Here is a 14,466-nt window from a genome sequence, read left to right as displayed (position 1 = left end):
TCCAAACGTTGATACATTGTTCAGACAACGTCTACTGTCTAGTCTGTATTGTATGTACAAAACATTTATTTCAGCTCAGTATTTCGTACAAATCAGGAGAGTGCTAGTGTCTAAGTTTTAAAAACTATTTTCAATTTTTCAAACAGATACATGATTATTGGATGATACAGGTATTCAAAAGACATGGAGGAGATTCGTGTCAAGCAAGAAGTCTCTGAGAAAATCTATCTGCCGTGCAGTCATCAGGAGAGTGCTATTGTGTGTAATGTGCTTGAATCGTGTATCTCTTCAAATGAACACATCTTAGTAAAAGATGAAAAACAGAGACAGGACAGAGAGGATGTGATGGATTATTGGAAAGTAACAAGTGAAGACTTTCTATACCCTGTCCAACCTGTTAATAGTAAAACAACTCACCAACTGACCACAATGGAAGACCCAGACTATCACAAGGCAACTAAACAACTAACTGAAGTGGAAGAACCTGAATATAACAAGGCAACTGAACAACTGACCACAGCTGAAGACACAGACAATAGCACAGCAACTAAACAATTAACCACAATGCAAAACCCAGAATGTAACATGTCTACAGGAGTCTATGGACATTGTATTAGTGAAAAACCCTTTCCTATGGGGATACAGCAAGTGATCTTTCCTTGTGCTGTGAATCCAGAAGATGTGCATCGATATAATGCTGAAAAATATAACTGTGGTACTACAGAAAGTGAAAGACCATTTCTATGTACAAAATGTGGTAAAGGGTTCACTCAGAGTAGTCATCTCAAACAGCACTTGTTGATACACACAAACGAAAGACCATTTATATGTAAAGAGTGTGGTAAAGGGTTTTCCCAGAGTGGTAATCTGAAAAACCACATGATGACACATACACATGAACGACCATTTATATGTAAAGATTGTGGTAAAGGGTTTCGTCGTAATTACTCTCTGAAAGAACACATGACAACACATACAAATGAAAGGCCATTTGTATGTCAAGAGTGTGGTAAAGGATTTAATTATTCTGTCAATCTGAAACGACACATGTTGATACACACAAATGAAAGACCATTTGTATGTAAAGAGTGTGGTAAAGGGTTTACTCATAGTGGTAATCTGAAACAGCACATGAGGATACACACAAATGAAAGACTGTTTGTATGTAAAAAGTGTGGTAAAGGGTTTACTCATAGTTGTAATCTAAAAACACACATGATGATACACTCAAATGAAAGACAATTTTTATGCGAAGAGTGTGGTAAAGGATTTGTTCAAAATAAGACTCTGAAAGTGCACATGAGAATCCACACAAAGGAAAGACCTTTTATGTGTACAAAATGTGGAAACCCATTTGCCCAAAGTAGCACTCTGAAATCACACATGAGGGTACACACAAATGAAAGACCATTGGTATGTAAAGACTGTGGTAAAGGATTTAATCATAATAAGTCTCTGAAAGATCACAAGAGAATCCACACAAATGAAAGACCATTTATGTGTAAAGAGTGTGGTAAAGGGTTTATGCACCATAGACATCTAAATGAACACATGAGGATACACACAAATGAAAGATCATTTCTATGTACAAAATGTGGTAAAGGGTTCACTCAGAGTAGTCATCTCAAACAGCACTTGTTGATACACACAAACGAAAGACCATTTATATGTAAAGAGTGTGGTAAAGGGTTTAGTCATAGTGGTAATCTGAAACAACACATGATGCTACATACAAATGAAAGACCATTTATATGTAAAGTGTGTGGTAAAGGGTTTCGTCGTAATTACTCTCTGAAACATCATGTGACAATACATACAAATGAAAGACCATTTGAATGTCAAGAGTGTGGTAAAGGGTTTCATTATACTGTCAATTTGAAACGACACATGTGGATACACACAAATGAAAGACCATTTGTATGTAAAGATTGTGGTAAAGGGTTTACTCATAGTGGTAATCTGAAACGGCACATGAGAATCCACACAAATGAAAGACCATTTATGTGTACAAAATGTGGTAAAGGGTTTACTCAGAGTACTAATCTGAAATCACACATGATGATACACTCAAATGAAACTTAAAGACAATTTTTATGTAAAGACTGTGGTGAAGGATTTGTTCATAATAAGACTCTGAAACAGTACATGAGAATCCACACAAATGAAAGACCATTTATTATGTGTATAAAATGTGGAAACTGATTTGCTCGAAGTAGTACACTCAAAAGGCACATTAGGATACACAAATGAAAGACCGTTTGTATGTAAAGAGTGTGGTAAAGGGTTTAATCGCAGTAGATATCTGAGGGATCACATGAGGATACACACAAATGAAATCCTTTGCATGTGAAGAATGTTATACATGTAATGGGTTCAATTCGAAGTTGTGATTTCAAATTACATATAGGAATCCATAGTGAAAAATAAATATGTGTGCATAAAGTATTGTTAAAATAATGACCATTTCAAACTGAATTACAAGTTTTCCTTGGTATGACAATGTGTGTGTGTGTTTATGAATTATGTATTTAAAGTGTTTATATGTGAGAAAACTAATAAACTTATTGTCTAAATGGCAATTTGTTTGACTTGTTCAAAATGTATGGAATCCTCTTAGGTTGTTTTCCTTGAAATAAAACAAAATAAACTTAGTTTGTGTACTTTCATCTGTCTTTAATTAGATAATGATATGAAGTGAAGTGAATGTGAATTCTTATGCAGAAGTGACAAGAAAAAAGATACTTTCCCAGCGATGAAAAATACAATTTGTGTTTCTATGATAAGTCTTAAGTAGGCAATCATAAATAAATGAAATATTTAATACAATAAAAATATTGATTATGCAAATGACTCAGATTTCAAAGTTAGATCAACAAGATTTGTAGAAAAATGTCATTTGTAATCATATATATATATATACATGTATATATATATATATATATATATATATATATATATATATATATATATATATATATATATATATATATATATATATATATATATATAGGAAGTCAGTGGTAAGATTTGTCCGTAGTACAGTGCTCGATACGTCTGCACGCAGAGCGGAGTATATGTTGAGGGTAGAAGAAAATCAAGTCGGGTTTTTCGTCTCTACAAGCCTGTTTCGTGAGTAAATCACTCGTCAGGAGATGTTGATGTATATATATATATGGTATATATATATACCATATATATATATATATACCATATATATATATACCATATATATATACCAATTTATATCAGCATACAATGCCTAATTAACACAAAAAAATCATTAATGCATATTATTGAGTAAAATCATAAGGTACATTAACCAGCTTATAGTACTCATACACTGTTATCTTAAAATTATACACCAAATTATGATATTCCATTTCATAACGAAGCATATAACGTTTTACATACATTGATGGTAATCTACATAAAGCACACTGGTGTACCTTATGGCAATGTGTGTTTATGAACGTATGTAAATGTTTTTATGTGAAAAACTGTATGATTTGTATATATCTCATCAGGGAGGTCTCATAGGCCGAGTCTCCAGCAGCGAGAGAGTCTGGGTAACCGAGACTAAGCTTTTCTGAAATCTTTTGAAACGATAACAATACTTTGCATCTATTCATTACCTGAATTCCTTCTACAATTTTCCTCGAGGTCTGCTTAAAATTTGGTACTTTCTGGCAATTATCAATCGTCAAATGTAAATACATAGGACAACATTTTCCTTGTATGTAAACTAAACTGCTCAAAAGTATATCAAACGAATCCTGCTACTACAAATGCATCAATATATGCTCAAAGTGTTCTTTCCCTAAATGATAGTTCTACATGTTATAGTAGTTGAAATATGCAAGTCAAACCGTGGTGATATTTTAGCTTGTAGACAAGGAAAACAGCAATCTAAGAAATACTACGCGCCCTATAGTTGCTCTTCATGTTGAACACAGTTTTGAACAAGACCTTTGCCATGGGGTCACTCCATGCATGATACATTGATGGCGCTTTTCATGACCTTTATGGTATGTATCGTTATCGTCTGAATTCATCATAGTGGTCTGAGCTTGAACGCTTGTGTTCTTCGCTTTCAGTCTTGTCTTCGAACTACATTCAGTACATATCGCAGAACGTCTGGGGTAGGTATACTAACAATGTTTTCTTGACGTTTATGGATCATACTTATTAGTATTACTCGACGCACAAATCAGATTGCGAGAGAGACATGAGAGATGAGGTGTCAGGTTCGTCCTGGTTGCAAGTCTGCCTGCGTCAACTTAGTTTCGCTCAAAGGAAGGACAACGCACTCCTTATACAAGCAGGACTAGGGTGTCGATGTCCTCGGCTGGGTACAACCTTGAAAGTATCCAACATGATATTTTGAAGTGAGAGGTGGTTAAATTAAGTTTACCAGCTTGACTTCATGGTAGGATTATATTAAATTATCTTTTATCTGGCATTTCAATGGATTAAAGTGTAGTTGTGTGAAAGACCTTAATTTCTTGTTTAGTTACCAAGACAACAAAAATAACAAAGACTTTAAACACACCTTAATGCCTTGATGACATATTTTTAGTCCCCTGTCTGTCCATCCATCCATCCATCCATACTTTGTTGTGAACAATCATTGGTAGGATGTAACTCAAAAAATTAACACACACATAGACTACATTCAAGTGTCTACCCCTATGTTATCAGGTGTAAGCTTTCTTTCAAGACCTTAACATTTGACCATAACTTTACCTTCACAATCTAATTATCAAAATTCACCCATTTCTTGCATATCACATCTACTTTGCAGTCCAGTGTTTACTTGTTGCACCCAATTTCTTTTCAATCATATGCCACCATTGTAATAACAATTGTCACATCAAAGTAGTATATCAGGGACCTGTTCCTTTTCTGTTGTCTTGTTAGTCCCGCCGAACGAAGTCCGGGACGGGGACTTATGGATTGGGTTCCATCTGTCCGTGCGTCCATGTGTCCGTCCGTCCGTCCGCAGCCATTTCTTGGAGATGCCTGGACCGATTTTTTTCAAACTTAGTACATGGGCAACATACAATGGCATACATATGCACGTCAATTTGTTTCTTGATACGATCCAATATGGCCGCCTAGCAGCCATTTTGTTTGCAAATTTTCCCTGTCTAAAGCCATAACTCAGACATGCTTGAACAGGTCTCATTTAAAGTTGGTATTAGGACAGTGTTCTATGGCATATATGTGCATATTCATTGTTGTCATGATACGATCCAATATGGCCGCCTGGCAGCCATTTTGTTTGTGAATTTTCCATGTCCAAAGCCATAACTCGGACATGCTTGAACAGATCTCATTCAAAGTTGGTATTAGGACAGTGTTCTATGACATACATGTGCATATCCATTTTCATTGTGATGCTATCCAATATGGCTGCCTGGCAGCCATTTTGTTTGTGAATTTTCCATGTCCAAAGCCATAACTCAGACATGCTTGAACAGATCACATTCAAAGTTGGTATTAGGACAGTGTTCTATGACATACATGTGCATATCCATGATATAATCCCCATACCCGACCAATCCTTTATTGTTGTAGACATGTTCCATGTCCAACAAGCAGACACAAATTATCTAAGTCTGTTTGATTTAGGTTCACAAGTGTTGTTGCGTGATCAGAGTAGTGATAATTCCTTAAAACCCAATCATAGCGGGGTCTATGTCATTCTCAATGACTAGTTGAAATATGGAATGTTTTGTTCAGGAAGAGCTTGGTCAACAATTTTACAGACATTTAAAAGAGCTGTGATGTGTGTGGGAGAAAAATGTTACCACTCCATTTTAGGTGTTTTTTTTCTGTGAACATAAATTATATCTTAAAACCTTAAATGTTAGTGTCTAAGTTTTAAAAACTATTCTCAATTTTTCAAACATATATCTGATTCTTGGATGATACAGGTATTCAAAAGACATGGAGGAGATTCGTGTCAAGCAAGAAGTCTCTGAGAACACCTATCTGCCATGCAGTCATCAGGAGAGTGCTATTGTGTGTAATGTGCTTCAATCATGTATCTCTTCAAATGAACAAATCTTAGTAAAATATGAACAACAGAGACAGGACAGAGAGGATGTGATGGATTATTGGAAAGTAACAAGTGAAGACTTTCTATACCCTGTCCAACCTGTTAATAGTAAAACAACTCACCAACTAACCACAATGGAAGACCCAGCCTATCACAAGGCAACTAAACAACTAACTGAAGTGGAAGAACCAGAATATAACAATGCAACTGAACAACTGACCACAGCTGAAGACATAGACAATAGCACAGCAACTAAACAATTAACCACAATGCAAAACCCAGAATGTAGCATGTCTACAGGAGTCCATGGATATTGTATTAGTGAAAAACCCTTTCCTATAGGGATACAGCAAGTGGCTTTTACTTGTGCTGTGAATCCAGGAGATGGGCATCGATATAATGCTGAGAAATATAATTGTGGTACTACGGAAAGTGAAAGACCATTTCTATGTACAAAATGTTGTAAAGGGTTTACTCAGAGTAGTCATCTGAAACAGCACATGATGCTACATACAAATGAAAGACCATTTATATGTAAAGAGTGTGGTAAAGGGTTTTCCCAGAGTGGTAATCTGAAAAACCACATGATGATACATACACATGAACGACCATTTATATGTAAAGATTGTGGTAAAGGGTTTCGTCGTAATTACTCTCTGAAAGAACACATGACAACACATACAAATGAAAGACCATTTGAATGTCAAGAGTGTGGTAAAGGATTTAATTATTCTGTCAATCTGAAACGACACATGTTGATACACACAAATGAAAGACCATTTGTATGTAAAGAGTGTGGTAAAGGGTTTACTCATAGTGGTAATCTGAAACAGCACATGAGGATACACACAAATGAAAGACTGTTTGTATGTAAAAAGTGTGGTAAAGGGTTTACTCATAGTTGTAATCTAAAAACACACATGATGATACACTCAAATGAAAGACAATTTTTATGCGAAGAGTGTGGTAAAGGATTTGTTCAAAATAAGACTCTGAAAGTGCACATGAGAATCCACACAAAGGAAAGACCTTTTATGTGTACAAAATGTGGAAACCCATTTGCCCAAAGTAGCACTCTCAAATCACACATGAGGGTACACACAAATGAAAGACCATTGGTATGTAAAGACTGTGGTAAAGGATTTACTCATAATAAGTCTCTGAAAGATCACAAGAGAATCCACACAAATGAAAGACCATTTATGTGTAAAGAGTGTGGTAAAGGGTTTATGCACCATAGACATCTAAATGAACACATGAGGATACACACAAATGAAAGATCATTTCTATGTACAAAATGTGGTAAAGGGTTCACTCAGAGTAGTCATCTGAAACAGCACTTGTTGATACACACAAACGAAAGACCATTTATATGTAAAGAGTGTGGTAAAGGGTTTAGTCATAGTGGTAATCTGAAACAACACATGATGCTACATACAAATGAAAGACCATTTATATGTAAAGTGTGTGGTAAAGGGTTTCGTCGTAATTACTCTCTGAAACATCATGTGACAATACATACAAATGAAAGACCATTTGAATGTCAAGAGTGTGGTAAAGGGTTTCATTATACTGTCAATTTGAAACGACACATGTGGATACACACAAATGAAAGACCATTTGTATGTAAAGATTGTGGTAAAGGGTTTACTCATAGTGGTAATCTGAAACGGCACATGAGAATCCACACAAATGAAAGACCATTTATGTGTACAAAATGTGGTAAAGGGTTTACTCAGAGTACTAATCTGAAATCACACATGATGATACACTCAAATGAAACTTAAAGACATTTTTTATGTAAAGACTGTGGTGAAGGATTTGTTCATAATAAGACTCTGAAACAGCACATGAGAATCCACACAAATGAAAGACCATTTATTATGTGTACAAAATGTGGAAACTGATTTGCTCAAAGTAGTACACTCAAAAGGCACATTAGGATACACAAATGAAAGAATGTTTGTATGTAAAGAGTGTGGTAAAGGGTTTAATCGCAGTAGATATCTGAGGGATCACATGAGGATACACACAAATGAAATCCTTTGCATGTGAAGAATGTTATAATGGGTTCAATTCGAAGTTGTGATTTCAAATTACACATAGGAATCCATAGTGAAAAATAAATATGTGTGCATAAAGTATTGTTACAATAATGACCATTTCAAACTGAATTACAAGTTTTCCTTGGTATGACAATGTGTGTGTGTTTATGAATTATGTATTTAAAGTGTTTATATGTGAGAAAACTAATAAACTTATTGTCTAAATGGCAATTTGTTTGACTTGTTCAAAATGTATGGAATCCTCTTAGGTTGTTTTCCTTGAAATAAAACAAAATAAACTTAGTTTGTGTACTTTCATCTGTCTTTAATTAGATAATGATATGAAGTGAAGTGAATGTGAATTCTTATGCAGAAGTGACAAAAAAAAGATACTTTCCCAGCGATGAAAAATACAATTTGTGTTTCTATGATAAGTCTTAAGTAGGCAATCATAAATAAATGAAATATTTAATACAATAAAAATATTGATTATGCAAATGACTCAGATTTCAAAGTTAGATCAACAAGATTTGTAGAAAAATGTCATTTGTAATCATATATATATATATACATGTATATATATATATATATATATATATATATATATATATATATATATATATATATATATATATATATATATATATATATATATATATATATATATATATATAGGAAGTCAGTGGTAAGATTTGTCCGTAGTACAGTGCTCGATACGTCTGCACGCAGAGCGGAGTATATGTTGAGGGTAGAAGAAAATCAAGTCGGGTTTTTCGTCTCTAAAAGCCTGTTTCGTGAGTAAATCACTCGTCAGGAGATGTTGATGTATATATATACCATATATATATATATACCATATATATATATATACCATATATATATACCAATTTATATCAGCATACAATGCCTAATTAACACAAAAAAATCATTAATGCATATTATTGAGTAAAATCATAAGGTACATTAACCAGCTTATAGTACTCATACACTGTTATCTTAAAATTATACACCAAATTATGATATTCCATTTCATAACGAAGCATATAACGTTTTACATACATTGATGGTAATCTACATAAAGCACACTGGTGTACCTTATGGCAATGTGTGTTTATGAACGTATGTAAATGTTTTTATGTGAAAAACTGTATGATTTGTATATATCTCATCAGGGAGGTCTCATAGGCCGAGTCTCCAGCAGCGAGAGAGTCTGGGTAACTGAGACTAAGCTTTTCTGAAATCTTTTGAAACGATAACAATACTTTGCATCTATTCATTACCTGAATTCCTTCTACAATTTTCCTCGAGGTCTGCTTAAAATTTGGTACTTTCTGGCAATTATCAATCGTCAAATGTAAATACATAGGACAACATTTTCCTTGTATGTAAACTAAACTGCTCAAAAGTATATCAAACGAATCCTGCTACTACAAATGCATCAATATATGCTCAAAGTGTTCTTTCCCTAAATGATAGTTCTACATGTTATAGTAGTTGAAATATGCAAGTCAAACCGTGGTGATATTTTAGCTTGTAGACAAGGAAAACAGCAATCTAAGAAATACTACGCGCCCTATAGTTGCTCTTCATGTTGAACACAGTTTTGAACAAGACCTTTGCCATGGGGTCACTCCATGCATGATACATTGATGGCGCTTTTCATGACCTTTATGGTATGTATCGTTATCGTCTGAATTCATCATAGTGGTCTGAGCTTGAACGCTTGTGTTCTTCGCTTTCAGTCTTGTCTTCGAACTACATTCAGTACATATCGCAGAACGTCTGGGGTAGGTATACTAACAATGTTTTCTTGACGTTTATGGATCATACTTATTAGTATTACTCGACGCACAAATCAGATTGCGAGAGAGACATGAGAGATGAGGTGTCAGGTTCGTCCTGGTTGCAAGTCTGCCTGCGTCAACTTAGTTTCGCTCAAAGGAAGGACAACGCACTCCTTATACAAGCAGGACTAGGGTGTCGATGTCCTCGGCTGGGTACAACCTTGAAAGTATCCAACATGATATTTTGAAGTGAGAGGTGGTTAAATTAAGTTTACCAGCTTGACTTCATGGTAGGATTATATTAAATTATCTTTTATCTGGCATTTCAATGGATTAAAGTGTAGTTGTGTGAAAGACCTTAATTTCTTGTTTAGTTACCAAGACAACAAAAATAACAAAGACTTTAAACACACCTTAATGCCTTGATGACATATTTTTAGTCCCCTGTCTGTCCATCCATCCATCCATCCATACTTTGTTGTGAACAATCATTGGTAGGATGTAACTCAAAAAATTAACACACATAGACTACATTCAAGTGTCTACCCCTATGTTATCAGGTGTAAGCTTTCTTTCAAGACCTTAACATTTGACCATAACTTTACCTTCACAATCTAATTATCAAAATTCACCCATTTCTTGCATATCACATCTACTTTGCAGTCCAGTGTTTACTTGTTGCACCCAATTTCTTTTCAATCATATGCCACCATTGTAATAACAATTGTCACATCAAAGTAGTATATCAGGGACCTGTTCCTTTTCTGTTGTCTTGTTAGTCCCGCCGAACGAAGTCCGGGACGGGGACTTATGGATTGGGTTCCATCTGTCCATGCGTCCATGTGTCCGTCCGTCCGTCCGCAGCCATTTCTTGGAGATGCCTGGACCGATTTTTTTCAAACTTAGTACATGGGCAACATACAATGGCATACATATGCACGTCAATTTGTTTCTTGATACGATCCAATATGGCCGCCTAGCAGCCATTTTGTTTGCAAATTTTCCCTGTCTAAAGCCATAACTCAGACATGCTTGAACAGGTCTCATTCAAAGTTGGTATTAGGACAGTGTTCTATGGCATATATGTGCATATTCATTGTTGTCATGATACGATCCAATATGGCCGCCTGGCAGCCATTTTGTTTGTGAATTTTCCATGTCCAAAGCCATAACTCAGACATGCTTGAACAGATCTCATTCAAAGTTGGTATTAGGACAGTGTTCTATGACATACATGTGCATATCCATTTTCATTGTGATGCTATCCAATATGGCTGCCTGGCAGCCATTTTGTTTGTGAATTTTCCATGTCCAAAGCCATAACTCAGACATGCTTGAACAGATCACATTCAAAGTTGGTATTAGGACAGACTCTCAGTGTTCTATGACATACATGTGCATATCCATGATATAATCCCCCATACCCGACCAATCCTTTATTGTTGTAGACATGTTCCATGTCCAACAAGCAGACACAAATTATCTAAGTCTGTTTGATTTAGGTTCACAAGTGTTGTTGCGTGATCAGAGTAGTGATAATTCCTTAAAACCCAATCATAGCGGGGTCTATGTCATTCTCAATGACTAGTTGAAATATGGAATGTTTTGTTCAGGAAGAGCTTGGTCAACAATTTTACAGACATTTAAAAGAGCTGTGATGTGTGTGGGAGAAAAATGTTACCACTCCATTTTAGGTGTTTTTTTCTGTGAACATAAATTATATCTTAAAACCTTAAATGTTAGTGTCTAAGTTTTAAAAACTATTCTCAATTTTTCAAACATATATCTGATTCTTGGATGATACAGGTATTCAAAAGACATGGAGGAGATTCGTGTCAAGCAAGAAGTCTCTGAGAACACCTATCTGCCATGCAGTCATCAGGAGAGTGCTATTGTGTGTAATGTGCTTCAATCATGTATCTCTTCAAATGAACAAATCTTAGTAAAATATGAACAACAGAGACAGGACAGAGAGGATGTGATGGATTATTGGAAAGTAACAAGTGAAGACTTTCTATACCCTGTCCAACCTGTTAATAGTAAAACAACTCACCAACTAACCACAATGGAAGACCCAGCCTATCACAAGGCAACTAAACAACTAACTGAAGTGGAAGAACCAGAATATAACACAGCAACTGAACAACTGACCACAGCTGAAGACATAGACAATAGCACAGCAACTAAACAATTAACCACAATGCAAAACCCAGAATGTAGCATGTCTACAGGAGTCCATGGATATTGTATTAGTGAAAAACCCTTTCCTATAGGGATACAGCAAGTGGCTTTTACTTGTGCTGTGAATCCAGGAGATGGGCATCGATATAATGCTGAGAAATATAATTGTGGTACTACGGAAAGTGAAAGACCATTTCTATGTGCAAAATGTTGTAAAGGGTTTACTCAGAGTAGTCATCTGAAACAGCACATGATGCTACATACAAATGAAAGACCATTTATATGTAAAGAGTGTGGTAAAGGGTTTTCCCAGAGTGGTAATCTGAAAAATCACACAAGGATACACACAAATGAAAGACCATTTCTATGTACAAAATGTGGTATAGGGTTTACCCAGAGTGGTAATCTGAAACAGCACATGATGCTACATACAAATGAAAGACCATTTATATGTAAAGTGTGTGGTAAAGGGTTTCGTAGTAATTACTCTCTGAAGCATCACGTGACAATACATACAAATGAAAGACCACTTGTGTGTGAAGAGTGTGGTAAAGGATTTCATTATTCTGTCAATCTGAAACAACACATGTTGATACACACAAATGAAAGACCATTTGTATGTAAAGAGTGTGATAAAGGATTTACTCATAGTGGTAACCTGAAACAGCACATGAGGATACACACAAATGAAAGACCATTTGCATGTAAAGATTGTGGTAAAGGGTTCAATCATAGTGGTAATCTGAAAGATCACATGACAATACACACAAATGAAAGACCATTTATATGTAAAGAGTGTGGAAAAGGGTTTACTCATAGTTGTAATCTAAAAACACACATGATGATACACTCAAATGAAAGACAATTTTTATGCGAAGAGTGTGGTAAAGGATTTGTTCATAATAGGAATCTGAAACTTCACATGAGAATCCACACAAATGAAAGACCATATATGTGTACAAAATGTGGAAACCGGTTTACTCAAAGTGGCGATCTGAAATCACACATGAGGGTACACACAAATGAAAGACCATTTGTATGTAAAGAGTGTGGTAAAGGGTTTACTCATAATTGTAATCTGAAACAGCACACGAGAATCCACACAAATGAAAGACCATTTATGTGTACAAAATGTGGAAACCGATTTGCTCAAAGTAGCACACTGAAAAGGCACATTAGGATACACAAATGAAAGAATGTTTGTATGTAAAGAGTGTGGTAAAGGGTTTAGTCGCAGTAGATATCTGAGGGATCACATGAGGATACACACAAATGAAATCCTTTGCATGTGAAGAATGTTATACATGTAATCAATTCGAAGTTGTGATTTCAAATTACACATGGGAATCCATAGTGAAAAAGTGAATGTGTTCATAAAGTTTTTTTTAAATATCAGATAAAACATGAAATGATTAACAAGAAGTGTATACAATGTAGTTTTGTAAGTATTGTTACAATAATGACCATTTCAATCTGAATTACAAGTTTTCCTTTCAATTGAATTGGTATGACATTGTGTGTTTATGAATTATGTATTTAAAGTGTTTATATGTGAGAAAACTCATAAACTTATTGTCTAAATGGCAATTTGTTTGACTTGTTCAAAATGTATGGAATCCTCTTAGGTTGTTTTCCTCAAAATAAAACAAATTAAACTTAGTTTGTGTACTTTTATGTGTCTTTTGTTAGATAATGATGTGAAGTGAATGTGAAATCTTATACAGAAGTGATAAAAAAGGAAACTTTCCCAGCAATGAAAAATAACAATATGTTTCTATGATTAAACACATCGACTACATTTTGCCACAAGTCTTAAGTAGGCAATCATTAACAAATGAAATATTTAATACAATAAAAATATTGATTATGCAAATACATCAGAGTTCTAAGTTAGATCAAGATTTGTAGAAAAATGTCATTTGTAATCATATACATATATACCATATATATACCAATTTATATCAGCATACAATGCCTAATTAACACAAAAATCATTAATGCATATTATTTATTAAAATCAGAAGGTACATTAACCAGCTTAACTTATAGTACTCATTCACTTATCTTAAAATTATACACCAAATTATGATATTTCATAACACAAAAAGCACACTGGTGTATATAATCTGAATGTTTTAATCCTTGTGAATAATTTGCATAATCAATTGAAATTAACAAACAGGTGGCTCAAAATTCACATTCTAATAACACATGTAATATTGGAACTAATGAAAGGCTTATTGTCCTTCGGGAAGGCATTCCGTTTACACCTGGTTGTTACATCTGATACTGCAGTGGCACTACATATTACCACAGGTAGGTGTATACACACACCAGAGGTAGCATTGTATAGGGTATATGTTGTTTTTTTGCAATGGTTGCTAACTTTGTGAAG

The 14,466-nt window shown here is 34.7% G+C and overlaps 1 protein-coding gene across 1 annotated transcript; it reads left to right on the top strand.

Annotated features, from left to right (window-relative positions):
- The first annotated feature begins 183 nt into the window (after positions 1-183).
- On the top strand, positions 184-13,263 carry LOC144434166 (uncharacterized). Its single transcript, XM_078122621.1, has 5 exons — positions 184-1,049; positions 5,937-7,217; positions 7,386-7,801; positions 12,206-12,209; positions 12,306-13,263. The coding sequence occupies exons 1-5, from the start codon at positions 184-186 to the stop codon at positions 13,261-13,263; spliced, it is 3,525 nt and encodes a 1,174-aa protein (XP_077978747.1).
- Positions 13,264-14,466: the final 1,203 nt, after the last annotated feature.

This window comes from Glandiceps talaboti, chromosome 4 (assembly GCF_964340395.1).
Source record: "Glandiceps talaboti chromosome 4, keGlaTala1.1, whole genome shotgun sequence".
Taxonomy (NCBI): domain Eukaryota; kingdom Metazoa; phylum Hemichordata; class Enteropneusta; family Spengelidae; genus Glandiceps; species Glandiceps talaboti.
This window is presented reverse-complemented; position numbering and strand designations above follow the sequence as displayed.